The sequence below is a fragment of the Sylvia atricapilla genome, chromosome 6 (assembly GCF_009819655.1).
Source record: "Sylvia atricapilla isolate bSylAtr1 chromosome 6, bSylAtr1.pri, whole genome shotgun sequence".
In the NCBI taxonomy this organism is placed as follows: domain Eukaryota; kingdom Metazoa; phylum Chordata; class Aves; order Passeriformes; family Sylviidae; genus Sylvia; species Sylvia atricapilla.
Genome location: NC_089145.1, coordinates 38,290,535 through 38,311,446, shown reverse-complemented (window position 1 = coordinate 38,311,446; position 20,912 = coordinate 38,290,535). Strand labels below are relative to the sequence as shown.

Sequence of the window (20,912 nt, the reverse complement as noted above, 5' to 3'; positions counted from 1 at the left end):
CAGAGACTTTAAATGAGTGAAATAATTTAACTGTCCAAGCTTTTTGGAAGGAAATTATTTAATTGCCCAAGTTCATTGGAAGACTGCCTGCGTAGATACTGTCAGCAAAAAGAGGAAGAAGAAAAAGTTGGATCTCCCTTGCACACTGGACCTGGGAGAGCTGAACCTTCCTCTTGTCACTTGACCACTGATGGCAGCAAGAGTCACCCATTTCCTCCTTGCATTGGAAAACAGGGATCTCGTACTCAACAAGTACTCTCTTGATGGAAAGCCTCAGAAGAGACTTGGAAGTGATCATTGCTGCAAGGAGTTGATGCAGCATCTTGCAGTTAAGATCACAGCAAAGATATCAGAAAACCAAATCTCACTTTTCCAGATATCAGGCTGAAATAACTGTGCATGGTGGCAATAAGGTACATCCAAAATCAGAATCCATCATCTCCAAAAATGAGCTCTAGATCACTTGAATAGTGTCTGGAGATCATACTCTTCTAAACACTTACTCTGCAGTTATTAATTTCCCTTTTGATCCTGATCTTCCCATCCTCATCAGAGAAGTCTAACTGGGACTGACCCAATAGGTAAACAAATACAAAGAATCTGATTTTCTAGGGTCTAGTTGCAAAATAGCCAAAAGAGTTTCAATGAAAAGCTGTAGAATTTGGTTTTCCTCATCTCACTCTTCTGAACACTGCAAGCAAAAGGCTCTTCTGTCTGTGACCATCTTGTCAGTCAGAATTGCACTCTGGACCAAAGGACCATGCAGGGGTGTTCCTGCTCACTGCCTTCCGTACAGTTTGCCACTGGCCACTGCCATCTCCCTGTGTCACCTGCAGTGTGCTCTGCATTCTTACCTGTCCTTTCAGCCTTGTTTCTGTGCTCTTCCCTGGGTAAGTCTCCTGATTTGTACCAGCCCCATCTAAATGCAGACTCCAAGGATTTCTGCTACCTTGCCAATTGTAAAACGCTGTCTCCTGCCACTTTGGCTGATCAGTTTGTTTTCTCCTCATTCTCATTTGGTGTCTAAGCACAAGTGCTTGCTCCAGCCCCAGCTTTATTGGGGGACTTGGAAATCCCTAAACCTCTTTAATAGGAACAGTGTGCCTGTTTACCCTGGGCCTTTGAATTTGAGCCCTGTCATTATTTTGAAAGATATTTCTTACCTTGTTCTTTTGATTCTTTGGCCAGGAATTAGGTGTGCACATCCCACAGATTTTGAGAGCAGCTGTCAAGCTCCTCTGTCACTGGGATCAATCACAATTTCACTTAAGTTAATTGCAAATATCTGGTCTAGAGTTAGGTGCCTCCAGTGAACTGAGATGTAGATAGATGTAGATATAAGAGGATGGAATCAACTCCCCTCTCACCATGCCTTTCCGTTATCATTAAACATAAAGGGGCCCCAGACAACATGTTTATCCTGAATACACAATTATTTGCTAACTGCATCACATGGGATCCCTGGTTAAACACATACAACAGTTCCCCACTGTGCATTTATTTGGGCTAAAACTTACACAGATCTTTAAATCCAAGGTAGGTCTTGCAACAAGTGTGTGTTTCTGTGCCTTTCCCTGACATTCTGACCTGGGACTCTAACATCCAAATCAAATGCTGATGGTGGTGTTATGCATAGTGACACCAATTGCATCATTATTTTGTAATTGAAAAATAGAAAGCATGGTTAAAAGTACTTTATTATTCTATCATTGTGTGATTATTTTAAGTGGTAGTTGAAAAAGGACTAATTGCATGGTAGTTTTACTCAGCAGGAGGACCTGCAAATTGATGCTACTATAATATATTCTTTTTAAGCCATTCTTACTTGAAAATAAACTGTAATTTACCTTTCAATAGATGTCAGTCATTATTAATACCATAAAAATATCTACTTTCTCTCAGCAGCCAAGGAGAATGCTAAAAGGATGCCTGTCTTTTCAGACCCATGGCTGATTATCCTCTGCATGTTTTTAAAAAACCTGTAATTGTATTTAAATTCTTGATTTACCACTAAACAATAGAGCCACTGAATACAGATTATTTTTAGGAACACATAACACAATTACAACTACAAAAAGCTTCATGTCCTAGTTAGGAAAATTCTTGATTCCAAATGCACTCCTTGGTCTGATAAATCTTTTTTTATGTGTAACGTTGGTTCACAGTAACAGCTTGGAACCCCAGCTTGACATTTCTTTATGGCTAATGTAGCAAAAACAATAATATGAAAGAAAACTAAACCTGAGTGCAAAAGGATACCTCTGTCACATAAAAGTTGAATATAGGACAGGGTATGCTGTCATTCAGTGCATCTATAACTTCCCTCAAAATCATATTGTTTCTTCTAGACGTCACATCATGCATTAATTAACATGGCTGTAATTGATAAGAGTAGTTAAGAAGAGCTTCAGGCCATGACTTTTAGAAGATTTTCCCATTTCTTCTGTCAGACTGCTGTGATGTGATCAAACTGGGTGAATTGTTGCAGCTCAGTGCTGCCCCGTGAGCTCCTGGGACAGCAGTGTTAGTGCTCCTTGTTTTCAGCTGGGATCTAGGGAAACAAAATAGGGATCGTGGGCTGCATCTCTGGGAGATCTCTCTGGAGAGCAAATCACCAGTCAGTGAGATTAAATTCTCCTCACCTGTGTTAGGAAATGTGCACTTAGGTTTGAAAACCGCTGTGCTAAAATGGGAGACGCCAACTCTCTGATCGCTCCTTGTTTATGTGTAGAGGTTTATTTCTAGGCATGACAAGCTTCAGTTTTGTCCAGTTTCCTACAAAAATGTAAGTACACCAACCTGACTGCAAAAAGCCTTTCTCTGCTTGGGTACATAAAACCAGACTGTTTCTTTCTTCCCCATCCCAGCTTGCAAATAAAAGAAGTGATTCCGGAATTAAAAGTGTTGAGGAATAGGAACTTGTTCCTGTCTCCAGACCTACAGGCTCAGAGAGCTCTTCTGTTGCACACATGAACAGTAATTGCCTCTATAATGCTGTTGGTTCCAAGGGATGTATTTTTATTCTGGAGGTTTGCTGGCAGAAGGAATGAAGAGCTGATAAAGCAAATAGCAACAACAGTTTATTTGTAATCCCATTACCTCAGCCCTCAGTGTTATGTTTGTGTTTGGTTCTCCCTCCTTGAAGTGACAGAGATGGTATTATTAAAATACTTTTGTGCAGGATTTCAGTATTTATGGGACATAGAGGAGTTATAGGGAGAATGCAAGGGATAATTTGTGACTTTGACCAGAAGGGGAGGTTTTGCCAGGAATTATTTTGCATGCATTCATTGCATGTACAACTCTTTTTCTATTCTTCCTTTTTTTTTCTTTTTCAGGAGAAGAAGGAACACAAACGCACACAGAGAGCAGCAGCCAAGAAGCCGAAGGACAGACACGATGCCAGTCTTGCACATCCACAGTTCTCAAGCTAATCTGGAGATTCCTGATCATTTTGTCCGTCTCTTCCTCCTGGGTTGGGACCACGCAGTTTGTCAAAATTACTTTTGAGACCTTTGACTGTCCCTTTTTCATGACTTGGTTCTCAACAAACTGGAACATTATGATTTTTCCCATTTATTATTCTGGGCACCTTGCAACTGCGCAGGAAAAGCAGTCTCCAATCAAAAAATTCAGGTAGGCTTTATTGTGGCAGTATCCCTTTAAAAAACCTAATTCCTGAGGGCTGAGATCACTGCTGTGCTCAGTTCCACCCGTGGTGTCAGGAGGCAGAGCAAAGGTCATGCTGCAGAAAACCTCATTCATAAATAGCTCACAGCAGGCTGACAGATGAGTGATGGCTGCTGAATAAATGGATACTTGATTTTTAAAGGGTTTTCTTAACGGATAGAAAAGGTCAATAATCTGCTCATAATCTTGCTGTTATGTTGTGTAATATCTCTATATTTTGTGTTCTTACCTGGATCAGGCCATTGATTAATCTGTCCTGGTCCATTTATGATAGAATAGCAGTGTTGGGTACAACCAAACCAACTTGTTGCTGAGAAGAAAGATACTCAGAGCTGAGGAGGTGGTTTCCATGTGGAAGACCGTGGCTTGCTCTCTGTGCTGAGCAAGTAGAGCAGGATGCAAACTGCCCTTTTTTCCTGCTGGAAATTTATAAATCCCTTTTCAGTAGCCTCTGAGAAATCAGAGAAATACAAGATGAAGGGGGAACCAAAAGAAATCATCCAGTCCAGCCACCACTGCTGCAGCTTAGCTTTACCTTAGCCAGTTCTGAAGAAAACTACATCTAGTCTGTCTCCAGGACTTCGAAGTACCTCACATTCTGTGACAATTGATTTCACAGTTCCTCCTCCACTTCCATTATTTCTCTGATCTGACGGTGACATGGGAGCTGCTTTAAAGGACAGAACAAAACTCAGCTTGCCAAGAGATACCACACCTTGCCCAGGGAGGGAGGAGATTCACAGGGTCATTTTGAGCTGGGACACACCTCTGTTGTTCCAGTGCAAACTTGCTTGCAAAACAGTGTGCCTGACTCCAGCAGAATTGTTCCACCAGGAATTACCCAGCATGGGGCCCATCCCTGGCTCCTGCTGTCACTGAGCACCCAGGGAATCCCATTTGTGACCGTCAGGCTGGAGTGCAGCAGGGCCAAGCTCTTCCCTCAGCTGCTTTTTGCCAGGATCTGGGATGTAATTTGGCCCTAAATTATCATTGCTGTCAAATCAGTGTGACTGAAATTGAACAGTTGCACTTAATTAAGTGCTTCTCTGCAAACCCTGGTGCTTTGTTAATGATGCTTCATTCAGATTTCTGCTGGAGTATTTGTGAGAACATTAACAGTGTCAGCTTGGCTTCTGCCTGTGGGGTGAAGTAATAACAATTGCACAGCAGATAAGAAAGTGAGAAGAAATAACCCTGCAGATAAACCCCCTGCAGTTTGTTCATTGATTATAACTGTATCAGAGCAAAAATTTGGAGCAATGCATAAAAAAATTGCCAGTGGTTAAATAATTGATATATTTCCCCAGCTGGTAAGAATTCAGCTTTTAAAGTTGAAGACACTGTCTTAAATGCCACAGGAATTTCTGCAGTGGGTCAGCAAATCTGTGGACTCAGGACACCAGTGTTAGAGCTGATGGGAATCTTCCCAGAGTATTTCTTATTCCAGGTATGTCAGGAACTCATGTCCCAAGGAGGAAGAAACTACTGGTAAATAATGATTTCATCAGGGAGAGCAACTACGTGGTCTGTGCTGTGTTACAACTTGACTCTCCAGACTCTTACAGTTTGTTTACGGGATGGGCATCTCCACAGGATGAGCTCTTGACTTTTTGGTGACTTAAGGGATTGAAAATTTGTAGTTTTAACTTGTAGACAGGTTTAATTTGGAAAGGATCTTTGGAAGTTATTTCACCCCAGCCTCCTCTCCAGAACTGGGGCGTTTTCAAACCTACATTGATCTTTTGTGTAATTTCTCGATTTGCATTCTTAATATTGTTCCTGTTTGAAGTTTTTTTATTACATTTTGTAAGATTTCTTGCTGCTTCATTTACCTGTTTTATTCCTGTACAGTAGCTAATTCTTGTCAATAAACCCATTTGCAGCAGTTCCAGGCTCTCCTCAGAGACCAGAGGTGATTTGTCTTTGTGTTTCTGGAGGATGTAGTTACTCTCCAGGAGCTTAAAGGCATCAGATATTTTGTCCAGCAGATATTCCCAGTGGATCTGAACAAACAATGTCTGTGACATCTTAGCAAAGATCAGTGATCTTGGGAGTGACTTGCAGAGTGCTGCCCCAGGCTGGCAAAGCTGCAGAGAGCCACTGCTCCTTTAATAAATCCCACTTGGAACGACAGGAGTCTCAATCTTCAACTTTAGATTGGCTTTCTGGAAGGTTTAGGCTGCTCAGTACCTAAGGAGTTGCAAAAGAGATGGATTTTTGACAAAGACATGGAAGGGGAATGGCTTCAGACTGAGAGAGGACAGGTTTAGATGAAATACTGAAGAGAAATTGCTGACTGTGAGGGGTTCGAGGCCCTGGCACAGGGTGCCCCTGGATCCCTGGCAGTGTTCCAGGCCAGGTTGGACAGGGCTTGGAGTAACCTGAGATAGTGGAAGGTGTCCCTGGCCTTGGCAGTGGCTTGGAACTGGATGGGCTTTAAGGTCTCTTCCAATCCAAACCATTCCAGCATTCTTTATTATATTTGAGATTATAAATTGTGTGTTTCTTACCTTTCACACTTTACCTTAGAGATTCAATCTTGCAGTCTGAGAAAATAACTCATGGTTATGAACTGACTGCTGCATTTAGGGGAAGTGTCTTGGTTGTCTAGAGGCAGAAGACAGCTCTTGCTATTCCCTCAGTGTTGTAAATAAAAGCTGTGTCCCTCATAAAGAGCTTGAAACTCCTTCCATTAGTACTAGCTAAGATGATCTGGAGTTGAGGAAGCTCAGACACAGGAAATCTAACCCTGCCAGCATTTACCACAGCAGAAGACACTGCACAGACTTGACTTAGGAGTCTGATGCAGCTGTGCTATGGAATAGGTGGGTGAAATTTTCAATGTCAGTACATTTTGCCTTCCCCATCTGGTGTCTTGGCTTCTCAAGGACAAACACTGTGACACTGAGAAGCTTCCTGCCAGGTGTAAGAGCTGAGATTGGTGCTGCAGGCTCTTCCCAGCCTCAGGGCACTGGCCAGGGAAAGCGTTGGTAGGTGCAGGTTTAATGTGAACAAAACACACTGGGAAGAGTTGGATTTCTTGGATAACAAGAAGTGAGCATCACTTGAAGTGCAGGCTGAGCCATAAGTAGCTGGTATTTGTATATGAAGCCTGTCACTGCAGGTTTCTACCCATAAACCCCTCCCTGCATGTTGCAGCAGCAGCTCAGTGCAGCTCCCTCAGCCACCTGTGGAATGGCACTGCAAATCCAGCCCTGCTCTGCAAAGGGGAAACATGAGGAACACCATCAGTGCAAAGCTGGGCTCCCCATGGACCATTCCTGCTGGACACAGCATTCCTTGGTGCTACCCCCCGTGCCAGACAGTGCTCATGTGAGAGCTTCATGCAGAATTCCCTTTCCTTTTGCTGCAGCTCTCCACCAGACAAGGAGAGCTGGTCGGGCCCTTTCTGCCAGTTCAGATTCAGTCAGTGCTGGGAACACAACTCACCAGGGTGCTTAACCACACTTAGTTTGGTGCCTGTCCCCTGTAGTGGAGCTGGGACGTCTTTTATTGCTGCAGATGACATCATTTAGGCAGAAGCCCTGAATTTGTGCTAACAGAAGGTGCTCCTGTGTTATTTGCTGCCCTAATGTCACTGTGGCCTTGCCAAGTTTTAATCCAGGTGATGTCACTGCATTCTCTGTGGTCCTATACCCCTGGTCTCCTCCTGTTTGCTATTTTTTTTTTCTGTGAGCTGCTTAAAACCAGCTGCTGAATTTCACTCTAGAGGCAGCTGTGTGTCAGGAAGGAACAATCCCATTCCTGTGCAGGGCCTGGCATCGGAATAACTGAGAGGGCACATGAGCTATTTAGTGGGTGTCAGAGGCAAAGCTACACGACTGCCTGAGGTGCTGTAATTCCTGAGAGCATGGCATGCTGCCCAGAGCTGATGGCTGAGGGCTACCTGCAAGTAAAAAGAGTTATTTGTGTTATAGGGCAGGTTTTAAATAGACCTCTTGTGCATTTGGAAACAGTTTGTGTCATAGTTTCAGGGTCAGCTGCCCTTAGATTTGTCTATGCCTCTAAGTCAGCAGCCTGCAGCATTATTTGTGTGGGGAGGGTTCCAGGGAGCCCTCTCTCCTGAGCCCAGGGTTTTAATCACTGTCATGTCTGACGACTCCTGCAAGTTTAATTTTAGTTGCATGTCAAAGAGGCTGAGTTAACCACTGAGCCACCAGCCCTCACAAAGCCTCAGGCAATCTGACTGGGAAAATGTTCTCCTTATTTCCTCATTGACTGAGCATTATTCATGGAGCTCTCCTAAGCACAGGGGTGAATTCAAGTCTGTGCCTCACTCAGCACCACCCTGTCAGAGACTTTGCTGCATCTTCTTTACTTCGAGTTGAGGAACCACCTGCCCTTGTTTTGTCTGGCCACCGGTGTTTGTGATGCATGCCGCCCCAGCTGCTTAAGCAGCCCTTTGCCTGGGGCCTGTGAAGCATTTCCAGATTCTTTTCCTGGCTGTGCATCTCTGCTTTCCCCTCCCACTGCTTCTGGGGACTCAGACATAAGTGACGTTGCTGGGGCAGCCACAACTGCCTTTCCCAAATCACCCAGATTAATGTAATAACCTGACCCAGAATAGTAATTAATCTGACCCAGTATAATGTAATAACCACTGAGCTTTCCTCCTTTGAGGATTCACACTGTCAGGGCACTTTGATCCATCCTCCTGACTCTGCTCCAGGTTTGTCTGTGTGCAAACATCCCAGGGATCTGCAGGACAACAAAACCTGGCCCGTTCCGGCATTAGGGTCCAGCTGTGCCCTGCATTTCTGAAGGCAGCCCAAGCACCTTTCTGCCTTGTTTTAACACAGCACAGGCTCCTTTCCTCTGAGATCCTGACAGCTCCTGAGGCATCCAGAAGTGATGGCAGAATTCCCACCACACAGGTGTGGAGTTCACAGTGCATGTCTGTTCCTGCCAGGACATGGGACACCCTGGCTGTGGTGTCATGGAATGGTGACACAGCCACACTGCACCCCCCTGTCTTGAACTGAGGTGGAGTTTGAGCCCTGAATCACCCTCTGCACCCACCTGAGCCTCAAGGGGAAGCATTTTGTAAAGGTAAACTACTATATCTGCATGTTAAGGAACTCTGAAGTGCTGCCAGTGAGTCCCGTCTCACACAGGGAAACTTGTCACCTCTAACTCCTGTTGAAATCAGATTTACAAAAGCCTGCAATCAAAGTTAGGCATTAATTTATTTGCTTCACCAACCGTTTGCTTTGCATCTCAGATAAATTATGCATACCAGTAGCTGTTCTTTTTTGTATTTTAAGCCTTTTTATCCTGATCTTTGGTGAACAGGACTCCTGAGAGCATTGAGGTCAACTAGAGTGAAGGAGATAATTAGCAGATCCACCAGCCTGAAGTGTTAACTTGTTACACAGAGTTTGAGAATGGAATTTGTTATTACCAGAAATTACTGCTTTGTACATCAGATTGTCTTAGTGGCATCAGGAAACAAGTGGTTATTGAGTAGAACCATAAAACCATTCATGTTAGGATGTAGCTGATCTAAGTTACTACATAAATATTATTATTCTACTTTCCTCAAAATGAGAGTAATGGTTTCCAATCTTAAGAGTAAAAACTTGCAGTGTCTGTAACAGCAAAACTGCCAAGAATTAGTAAAAAATGGTTAAGGGGCCCTGAAAACAATTTTGTCTTTAAAATCAGGATAATTATCACACCGCCCCCAAATAACAAACTTTCTTGACATCACATTGCAGCACAATCTTTGAAGTTGCTAATTAATTCTACATAATGAGTATTTTACCAGTCTTCCAAACGCAGCCATGTTTGGCTGTGAGCACTCTGGAGCCCCAGGGCCTTAGGGCATTTGGATTATTCCCTCCATGTCCCTTTCCTTGGAAGGATGTGCTGCAGGTTGAGGGTGCCCTGGTTCATTGCACTGCTTTTTGGGGTCACTTGTGGGAGCTCTCATGTTTTAAGCAGTGTCAGGGAGCCTGCCATGCCAAGGGGGGAAGCCCACTGGGAAGTGTCTTCAGGAATACCTTCAACCAAGAGTGCAGACAGTGGTGTTGCTAAAAACATTCTTCCTAGTCTGGGAAAGGCAGAGATTCCTGAAATCCTAAGAAACAAACAGCTCACTTGAGCTGTGTGTGACGCAGTGTTTGGGAAGCTGGGGGTTTTGTCTGTGATTTAATCCTCAAGGAAACATCTCCTAGAAAACACAGCTTTTCACTGTAGAATAAAATGAAGCTGTTAAATGACTTTTCCTCCCTTACCCTTCCTTCTCTCACACTCCTGTTTGCTTGGCCCACTCCCACTGCCTGGTGGCTCCATTCCCCACCACGTTGATGTCTGGCAGTCTTTTTGAATGAAAACAGGGCTTGGAGCAAAGCAAAAAAAAAAAAAAAAAAAAAAAAAAAAAGAAACTTGGCAAGCTGTAGAGAAAAAATGGTGATTCTAATCCCTGTGCTCATGGCCTTGAAGGCAGAGTCTGGGAGCTGTCGGAACATTACAGATAGCCTTCATTTCTGTGTGTGAGTCCCTGGGATTATTGTTGCACAGAGTGTGATTATTCCAGGTAAGTTTCGTCTTTTCTTCTTGCGAAATTGCTGTTTTAAGAAGATTGTGGGTTGTTTTCCCCATGTGAATTAAATAACGGATTCTCTCGGGCGTGTGGAGTAGTTAGGAAAAGCACCATAAAAGCCTAATGAATTGTTTGTTGTACTGGAGTGAATGCTAAGGAAAACCCTGGCTGAGACTGAAACTCTTTTCTTTCCGTAGGGAATGCAGTCGGATTTTTGGTGAAGATGGTCTGACGCTGAAACTCTTTCTTAAAAGGACTGCTCCCTTTTCTATTCTATGGACTTTGACTAACTACCTGTATTTACTGGCTTTAAAGAAGCTCACAGCCACAGACGTCTCTGCCCTGTTCTGTTGTAACAAAGCTTTTGTCTTCTTGCTTTCTTGGATTGTGCTCAAAGACAGGTTCATGGGAGCAAGGGTAATGAATGTGCCTCCTTTTCCACTCTCTCATGTTTTCATAATTGCACTTAAAGCCATCAGCCGTGGTGCTGCCATAGCACTGCTGCACTGGGGCATAGACACACCATGAAAACCTTTCTCATTTAGTTTTATGATGCAGCCTCAGGATCAGTTAGAGACCTCAGAAGTTCAGTGTGGGAATTTCAAGGAGCCATAACAGCCAAGTGTAACTTGATGAATTGCAATAGAACAACTTCCAGTTTCATGTAAACCTATTCTGTCTTGGCTCATTGTGCTGAAGTTAAGTTAATTTTATTTTAAACTTAGTGATGAATGCTTAGGTTCTAACCAAAGCAGTTTTATTCCTTGTTTGGGTAGACAGATGTTTTTGATGTGTGATGTAATTTTCTTGTGCTACCATATCACTTTGTACATGTGCATGTGCCAAAATTGCTTTAAAATTAACACAGCTCTCTTGTGTGGAGGTGCATTTTGCTCTGAAGTATTACAGGATTACCTGGCAGTAAAATGGATCCTGCAAAAATTTCAAACAGAACTTGAACAAAACGATGTGCTCCTGGGTCTGGGGAAGGCAAACTTGTTGTGCAATTTTCCATATACACATCTCCGAATATGCAGCAACTTAAATTTAAACATGCCATTTAAACTGTTGGCTTCACACCTTGGATGAGGAGTAGTGAGGATTTCTGCTAGTTCATTGATGCAGATTCCTATCTGAAATGGCTCAAGGTTGTATTGGGCACAGTCCTGACTGAATTATTGAAAACCTTGACCTTCATTAGGCACTGGGTGGGGCCAGGTGTGGTGGTTGTGACCAGAAGTGACCAACAGCAGCTAGATTTAGGTTCCATGGAAAGTGTGATGGATCAAGACACTCATCCAAGTCAGTCTGTTTTTTGAAACTGGGCACAGCAGCTTGTTTTTGGTGGTGGTTTTTTTTTTTTTTTTTTTTTTTTTGTTTTTTTTTTTTGTTTGTTTGTTTTTTGTTTGTTTGTTTTTAATTAATAGTGTGATAGAAGGGTTCAGAAATGAAGGGAAAAGACATCCTGTTGTACAGGTGTCTCATCTGGGTTTTGGAGCAGCTACCAGGACACTGAGCAGAGCACTGTGCTTGCCAGTCTGAGGAGGTGAGCCAGTGCTTGAAGGTAAAGCCAGACACCTGGATATCTATTTCATACACAGCTGAAAATACAGAAAGATCGGGTGAATGTGACCCACCCTCAGCCCACCGACTGACTCAAAGAATAAACAGGGTGTAAAACCCTCAGTTCTCTACAGAACTAACAGGAGGAGTAACTACCCCCCTCTGCCCATTGATCATCTGAAGAAATTGAACATTTTCTATCCTTTAAGCTAATTTTCATCTCAAAGCAACATCTTTCTGGAAGAGCAAGCATAGCTCTTGTGTTCTGCTAGCCTACTCTGTTAAAGAAACCTAGAAATAAAAACTATTTTCAGTTATTATTTATTTTTCACTGACTAAAAAAAGGTTGTCATAAATATGCATTAGTAGGAATGCTGTAAACACCGTTCACACAGGAAAAACCTGGAGGGAAAAGTGAGCAGCAAAACCCTGCACATAAACTGGATTTCGCTGCTTGCTGGCAGAGCCTGGATGCCGATTGCTGGGGAGGTAATTCACAGCGTTTTCCAGCTGCTCTCCTGACAGGAATAACACTGAATGATGTTAATAACCACGCAGGAGAGTGTTTGAGTGCTAAAATATGACAGAGCAGCACAGACCCAGCGTTTTGTGCTCTGAATGCCTCAGCTGCCCTCGTTCACAGCCCCTCGGAGAGCAGCAGGAATTGGGTTATTTGGACAGCAAGGACATGAAAAGAAATAAAAGGTTTGATCCTATACCCTGACCCATGTTTTTGTGGAAAAACTCAGCACCCAGGAGCTCAGCCAGCTTTTCCAAGGAGCTCAGCTCCCAGTAGCTCTACCAGAGCTCCGGGGTTGTTGGGCGCATTCGATTTGCATCGAGGTGGGGATGCTGCAGTGCCTGGACAGCAGTGACTCTGCAGCACATTCCCAGCTCTCTGTATGCCCAGTGTGGCTGCAGCAGTGCCCAAACTGCCCTTGGATGTCCACGGGCACGTGGGAGCTGCCTGACATGCCCTCTGATCCCCGGGCACTCTTCCTGCACGCCTGAAAGCAGCTGCCAGCCAGGCTGCAGGGCTGCATTTTTAGATGCCACGTCTAAAGGCAAACCTGTCTTGCTGGCCACCCTGTGGAATGGCACAGTCCCACCTGTGGGAGCACGGAATAACTGCGGAAGGGCTGCACACTAAGTTTCAGCTGCTGTGATGTGTTTGAGGCATCCAGAGTGTGTGCTCTGCAGGGAGAGCCACGTGCCATCAGTGGTGAAGCTGTAGCACCCACTTGAGAAAGAAAAACACCAGAGGAGGTTTAGGTTGTGTGTTAGAAAAGATTTCTTTACAGAAGGGGTGGTCAGGCACTGGCACAGGCTGCCCAGGGAAATGGTGGAGTCACTATTCCTGGAAGTGTTCAGAAAACGTGTAGATGTGGTGTCTGGGGACACAGTGGTGGATCTGGCAGTGTTAGGTGAAGGGTTGGACTCGATGAGGTTTTCTCCAACCTTAACAATTCTCTGGTTCTATTTACCTATAAAAGTAGTGCAGGTAGAGCTCAGGTACCTTGAAATACCTCCTGCCCTGAGTAAGGACACACAGAACCATCCCTGCCTGCACCTAACCTTTGTTTGGACACTTTTGAATATCTCTCTCAAATTAATAATGTCTCCATATTACACTTCGGGAAGTCCAGACAGCTTTGGCTCAAATCAAGCACAAATATTTAAAAGACTTCACATATTTGAGTAGTTCTCCTGGCTTGTGCTCCTTAGGTTTAGACACATGCTTATATGTTTGCATATTTAAGCCCTTGGTTTGGCTTCATGTGTGTAGTTGAATCAGTGTTTTTTAGGTAGGTACAGAGTAGTTTGGGAACATTTTTCTCCCTTGAAAACGTTGGAGAGAGGTTTCTTCTCCATCCTTGAAGGTGTTCAATGCCAGGTTGGATGAGGCTTGGAGCAGCCTGGGATAGTGGAAGGTGTCGCTGCCCATGGCAGGGATTGGAACTGGATGAGCTTCCCTTCCAACCCAAACCATTTTGTGATTCTTTACACCTCATTTTCTGCTGTGCTCTGCATAGAAAAAAAATGTTTCTGATGAACTGTTGCTTAGTCTTGCTCTCTTTCAGGAAGAAAAGAAAAAAAAGAGGCAAGCTAATTTCATTCCGTACCTGTGAGCCTCCAAAAGACAGTTACTACACTCTTCAGTAATTAAAAGCTTTGTTTAATGAGCTGACAGCTGTCTTTGCTTTCCTGTGACCTTGCAGAGCAGCCTGCAGATGTGAGCTCAGGTTTCTAAAGCCAAAATTTGAGGCAGGCACAGGTCAGCTGTGCTGATGCCCTGGTATGTAACATTCAGGAGGAGCCTCGAGCATGAAATTTAAATAATATTTTTGCTGTTTTGCTGAAAATAATTTCAGTCCCAGGTCTTACTTATGTCTCAGGAGATGCTGAAGCTCCACGTGTCCATCATTTTAGTTGTTTCAGGGGAAAAAAAGGGTTCTTGGCTTTATAAATATTTGATTTCATTAGGAACCTAGCTCTCTAAATTTGGTTTAGACACACTGGGAGTGAGTTTTTCATGACAGGAAGAAAGGGAATGATGGATCTATTAATTTTCACTGACACAAGGAAAGGACTGAGCAGTGAGGGCACCAAGAGTTAAATCTCCATCCTTGCCCTTGGAAGGAGGCATTCCTACATTGGACTCTTCTGTTTTGTCTTCTGAGACAGACACATTGCTGGAAATATTCCAGCTGACAGCTGAAATCTTGAATTTCTGTGCAGGGCAGGATGTCTAGTGCAGCTTGAGGTGAGTCCCAGTGTGGCAGGGCAGGGGGGTTCTGGACACTCAGAGGAGAGGCTGTGGATGTCTGAGGGGTCCTGGCTGTCATTTATCATTGCTTCAAGGCTGGGACTTCTGTGGTGTCTCCCAAGATGGCCCAGCTGCTGGAATGTGTTATCCTGGGAAGAAAAAGGGGGAGGCCTCCTCATCCCCTCTTGCTAAAAACCTCCCAGATCTCATCACAGCACTGAGAAACTGCAATTCCACAGGGCACTCCAGCCTACAACATTGGATCCTGGGTTTCAGCTGCCATTTCATGGTGAATTTGGAGGTGTCAGTGATACCTTCATGTTTTGTATCTTGGAGTTGGCATTATACATGTGAGTAAAGTGGGACACAGACTTGCAGTGGGGTTTGTGACTTTGGCACAGCCACTGCCATGTGAGGAGTCACCTGTGTGCCTCAAGGACTGGTGAAATCGGGCTGATGTGAGAGGGAAGGACTGAAAGCTGCACCCAGGAGATGAGTTTTCCTGGGAAGATGTTGGCCTGGATGCCCATGGGATTTAGGAGCAATGACATTTTTACCTGTAGTCTCAAAGATTGGCCCTGCCCTGGGTGGTGATTCTGAGTTCCCCGTTGTTCCCTGTGTGGAAACACCTTCACCTGAGTCAGTCGTGTGTCCCTGTCCTGTGTGTTCCTTGAAACATGGTTTTGCTCTCCTGGATAGCTCTGCTGAAGTTATTTTGTGGGATTTTTTGTGCGTATTGCCTCAATCTGGCTCACACCTGCTTGGGGTGAGTGTCAATGGTTTTCTGGGACTCTTGGTAAAACTGTAAGCTCTGAAAGGCTGTTTTACAGGAGGACACATGTTTGGGTCAAAATGAAGTCTTTGAAGTCTGTGGGCTGAAGCTTAGGTTTATCCAGGACTAAATATTTCTTAAATGAAATTCAGTGATGTTTTTAAGAGGGAAAGTGCCCATGTCACATTGGTGTTGGCTCAGGATTTGTGCACTGGCTTGGGAAACACTGCATGGAAATTGGGTATTCAGTGTCCTTGGATTTCACACTCCACATTTACCTGCTGAGGGCAATTAGGTGGAGAGGGGGACTTCTTTAAAGAATAAAACACTTTGGGCTTTACCACTTCCTTAAGGTTCTTGGAGTCAAGACCCAGGATTTGAGATATGGTGTAGTTAATGATTCCTGTTCTTTTTCTTTGAAGCTCCTTAGATACTCTCTCTGGGATTTTCAAATGAGGCAAAACCACCTAAGTACAAAGGTAAAGGCTTCATGAAGAAATTTGGTCATGCCTATCCAAAAAAAGCTGTCAAGGCACACCCAAGACACCTGGAAGATCTCCCTGTGGTACCCTGCTATTCCAAAATACAGGGCTAATTTCCCTGGACTAAATTTTCAGGATGTTTGGCCATCTAATCTTTGCATTTCAAGTCAAATTGGTGGCAATGCTAAGTATTTCTCTTGTTGTACAGTAGAGCGTGATGTCTTAGAATTTCTTGATCTTGCAGTCGCCTCTTCAAGGTGGATGCTTAGCTGACAAATGCATAATGGTGGATGTTCTGTAAGTAGGCCCCAGCAGAATTTGCAGTGCTGTAGATCCACATCCCTGTCAGTGCACACACTTTCATTATGCTTTACATCTCTCCCACGGTCTTTCCTATTTAAGGGAAAACAAGAAAGCTCCAGGTCAGAGCAAGTGGGTAATGACGCTCATGAGAAGCCCCTCCCAGTGATGATCTCAGCTTTACACTGCTTTGCTTTGTCTGTGCAGATAGTGGCAGCAATAATGGCAATCACAGGAATTGTAATGATGGCATATGCAGATGGTTTCCAGGGTGATTCAATTATCGGGGTGGCCTACGCCGTGGGATCAGCCTCCACGTCTGCACTGTATAAGGTAGGTCACAACTGTTTGCTGGCACTCTTAAATTCATTCACATTGGCTGTTGAAAAGACACAAATACAAAGAGAATGCTGTAAAATAAATGTTTTCTTCTGCTCCTCGCTCCTGCATCACTCATGTTGTGACAATGTCAGGAAATGTACCGTGAGGGTAAATTAGCTGTCATCTGCCAATTAGCCAGAATGGCTTTTCTTGATGAGCCTTTAATGAAATCACTGCCACACCACAAGGAGTTGGGGAGATCATTTTTAAATCATCACAACAGGGTTTATCAGCATTTTTCAAAGGGGCTTTCCATGTACAGCAGGGAGGAGAGCCAGGGTGGCCAACTCATCCCAGGTCTGCACTGCAGCTCCCTGGCACATGCTGGGCTCAGAGCCCTGGTGTGAGCCTGGCACAGGCAATTCACACTTCTGCTTGGAGGAAATGGCTGCTCTGGAAGGTGAGGGCTGGGAAAGGCAGGGATTCTGTGTCTCAGGAACAGTTTGGGCTGAACATGGCTGGGGTTATTTTCAGCTGCATGCGTCAAGTTTGGAGTGAGTTGTGGCAGGATCGGAAACCCTTGCAGCTTTAGACTTTGCTTGTCTCACGCATAAAAGTGTTGTGGCCTTTCACAAGTCACTCAGAGTTTATGAATTTAGGCTCACAGAGGACAAATTCTTGAAGAGGAAGCCCTTCCAGGCTGGTTTTCCTCTCACAGCATGGTCATGCTGTGGAAGTCACTGGAGTCTCCTCCCAAATCCCAGCATTGCCGCACTCAGCCCAAATCCTCTACATTCATTGCAGGAATGGTGTGTCCTTGGGTTCTTGGTTTATTCTGGGTTTTTCCTGGGTTCTTCTACACTTGCTCCTCGTGGCATTTTGTGGAAAGCTTTGTTGTAGAGACTCAGCCATCCCCGTGATAAAGTGATGCTAAAACACAGGAAAGGACAGAAATCTCACCAAAGGTCCCCTTGCAAGAGTCTTGTCTAGGAAAAGGGCTGGGCTGTGGCATGTTATCCTTTGCTCCACTGTGCTTCCATGACAGGCATGGAGTCTAAACCCCTTCTTTCTCCTTTTCTTTCCAGGTTTTGTTCAAAATGTTTCTTGGGAGTGCAAACTTCGGGGAAGCAGCTCATTTTGTGTCCACGCTGGGCTTCTTCAACTTCATCTTCATCTCCATCACCCCCATCATCCTCTACTTCACAAAAGTGGAGTACTGGTATCCTTTCTCTGCTGTGCCATGGGGTTACCTGTGTGGAGTAGCTGGCCTCTGGTTAGGTAAGTGATTAAAAAAAAATAATATTTTTTTAGGTCTTCACCCCTCCAACCCTCTATAAAGTTTGCCTCGGGCACAAACTATTTCCCCCATTCCCTTAAGCAGCAGAGCTCTCTCACAGATTAATTCTGGTCCCGGTGCTAACTGGTGCTCCTTAGAAATGATTAATATTTTTCATTACACTTCATGAAACATTAGTATTAATTGATATACAATTAATAATTGATATGTAAGCATAGTTATAATTAACATTAATTAATAATTAACAGTAATAGCAGGGAGTAAACATGAAGCAGCACTACTAATTGCCCATTTTTTTCATCCTTGCTATAGTTCCACAACAATGCCCCTGTATCTGGCACAGCTTGACTGCTGTAAATCCCATTTCAAAGGGCTGCACGTTCCCAGTCAGCTCCTGGGGGATGTTTGTGCACTGACAGGGGCACCCCCAGGGCTGAGGCACCTTTCTGGGGATGCTGCAGGGCCTGGGCAGGGCTCACATAAGGCTCCCTCTTTCTGAGCCAGAATTGTCAGCAAAATATCTGTTGGATTCAGCCCAGGGGCATTTTAATTCCCACATTAAACAACATCCTTTCCTTTGGTAGTCTCTTTTATTCCGTAATTGAAGATATTTTTGTCTCACTACACGTTTATTAAATGGAAGCAGAGAGAATGTCATTGCCCATCCCATCCTGAGATGTGGCCAGGCTGGCAGCTGAGCTGCTGTGAGCGCCTTGAGCTGCTCTAACCACAACTGCAGCTGCCCTGTGAGCTCCTAGGGGACCAGAATTAGGAATAATTTGTCACCCAAGTGTATAAACCCAACCTTGTGCAGGGGACTCAGCAGCAGGATGGGTGGGTGATCAAAAACTTAAGTTTGCTTTTCATCTTTCAAGGAAAGGTTAAAGAAACTTAAGCAAACTTTAAGGTTTTTTAATCTTTCAAGGAAAATGGAGCTCTCTGGAAATGTTGTCATGTAACAAAAAAACCCCCAAAACAACCCAGAACCCAAAACAACAAAACACCAGGGGTTTTGTATCTGATTAAAGCCTGTGCAAAGCCATGGAATATGAGTGTGATAGCCTCAGTATTATAGTTTGTGAAAGGCCATCCAGCCCTCCCCTTTCCCCTGTGAAGAATTTCCCTTAATTTCACACTCATATAGAGAAAACAGAAAAATCAATCACTTTGTGACAAGTCTCTCATTGTGGATACTTAAGGTCACATATTAATATCACATACTGTACCTGTAGGGGCAAGGTGGAGGAGAAATGTCTCACTCTGGTGTTTCCTCCATTTTCATGTATTATTTTCTCTGTTTTTCCCTAGCTTTCAATATCCTGGTTAATGTTGGGGTGGTGCTGACCTACCCCATCCTGATCTCCATCGGCACCGTGCTCAGTGTCCCTGGAAATGCAGGTACCAGTGCCATGGCTGCTGCTGGCAAAACGAGCCCATGGGAGCTCAGAAAGCAGTTTAATTACTTAATAATTTGTTGGGCGGAAATTACTCCAGAGTTCTGTCTTGAACAGCCTCTGTCTCTGCTCTTTAGTCTCTTCATCCTCATCACTCCTGGGGTTTTGAGCACCAGAAAATACCAGGTTTTAGGGGAATGCAGCTGTGAAACAAAGCCAGTGGGAGGCTGCCTGGGGCTCAGGTGTGCTGTGGGTGGAGCTGGGAGGCTGGGCCTGGAGGCACCGTGAGCTCTCTGGCCCAGGTGCTACTTTTTCCCCATCCCTAGTTCCTGCAGTCTGAGGGAACGCTCTGGTGATGCAGCCTGTTGTGGGTAAAGAGTTACCAAAAAGTGCCTTCCATGTCAGGAATCACAAAATCACTGGTTCAGTAAGGTTGGAAAAGACATCCAAGGTGATCAAGTCCAACCTTCAACCAAAAATCCTCCTGCTCACTAAACCATGAAGTGAAGTGCTACATCCACTCATTTTTTGGACATTTTGAAGAATGGTGACTCCACCACTGCCCCCACAGCTTGTGCCTTACTGGACTTTCAGCAAAGAATTTTTTCCTAATATCCCATCTGTCCCAGCCTGAGCTCTTTTCCCTTTATCCTGTCCCTTGTTCCCTGGGAGTAGTGCCTGAGCCCTGCCTGGCTGTACCCTCTTCTGGCAGAGAGCAAGAAGATTGCCCCTGAGCCTCCTCTTCTCCAGGCGGAGCCCCTTTCCCAGCTCCCTCACAGACCCTTCACCATGAAATCTTGGGGGTTAATCCAACCCCTCCAGGCTCCCTCAGATCCTGCACAAAGCAGTGAGGGACAGAGGAGCTGTGGCCCCTCCAGTACTGCATTGTCAGGTCAGAGCTCAGCGAGATTTGAGAGCCACACGGCCAGTGGCACACCCAGAGTGCAGCACAGAGGGTCACAGGGGTGTGCCAGGCTGCTCTTGGTGCCTCCATCCATCCTTGCTGCCGTTCTGATGCTGCTGTTGTTCCCTCTCCTCCCAGCTGTGGACCTGTTGAAGCACAAAATGATCTTCAGCGTGGTGCGGCTGGGGGCCACCATCATCATCTGCGTCGGGTTCCTGCTCATGCTGCTGCCTGAGGAGTGGGATGAGATCACCCTGAGGTTCATCAACAGCCTGAAGGAGAAGAAGAGCGAGGATCACTCCGAGGACATGACGGAATCCAGCGTCCACACAAGGAGCAGGAGCAGAGCCAACGGGACAGTGTCCATCCCGCTGGCGTAGGGCTGGAGGACTCTCCCTGCACGCAGATGTATATTCTGTGAATATAGCTTAACTTTCCTCACCACCTGTATGCTTCAAAAAATGTCATCTTACCTGAGCAGGGGATGGACTGTAAGATAAGAGAAATACATCTATAATAAATGTTTACATTTATACACTTAACAAGGAACGGGTGTAAATAACTACAATAAAATCTTTTGTAATAAACAAAAGTTCAAGTTTGTATCTTTCTGTGCTGCTGAGTTTAAAATGTGGATCAAGTTTGCATCGTTTATCTCACTTTAGTGGCTAAAGTAGAGCCAGTTTGGAGAATACAAATCTTGGATATTTCCAGCTAAATCTCAAAATTTAACATCTTGGTTTACTTCGAATGAAATACTCATTCAGCGAGGCAGCATTTCCAACTGCTTGGAAAAGCATTTCAAGCTTCTGCTGGCATTTTGGAGAATTCATTTCTGAAAGGGACTGATGTTGGCA

At 44.6% G+C, this 20,912-nt stretch overlaps 1 protein-coding gene across 1 annotated transcript in view; it reads left to right on the top strand.

The window, feature by feature from the left end:
• The window catches only part of SLC35F4 (solute carrier family 35 member F4), a 111,127-nt gene extending 90,480 nt beyond the window's left edge, over positions 1-20,647 (top strand). Inside the window, exons 3-8 of the mRNA XM_066321582.1 lie at positions 3,339-3,636; positions 10,453-10,672; positions 16,347-16,472; positions 17,546-17,738; positions 19,066-19,155; positions 20,194-20,647. Of these exons, the coding sequence (XP_066177679.1) occupies positions 3,339-3,636; positions 10,453-10,672; positions 16,347-16,472; positions 17,546-17,738; positions 19,066-19,155; positions 20,194-20,435 (1,169 nt within the window). The 3' untranslated portion in view covers positions 20,436-20,647. The remainder of the gene's footprint in view (positions 1-3,338; positions 3,637-10,452; positions 10,673-16,346; positions 16,473-17,545; positions 17,739-19,065; positions 19,156-20,193) is intronic.
• Positions 20,648-20,912: the final 265 nt, after the last annotated feature.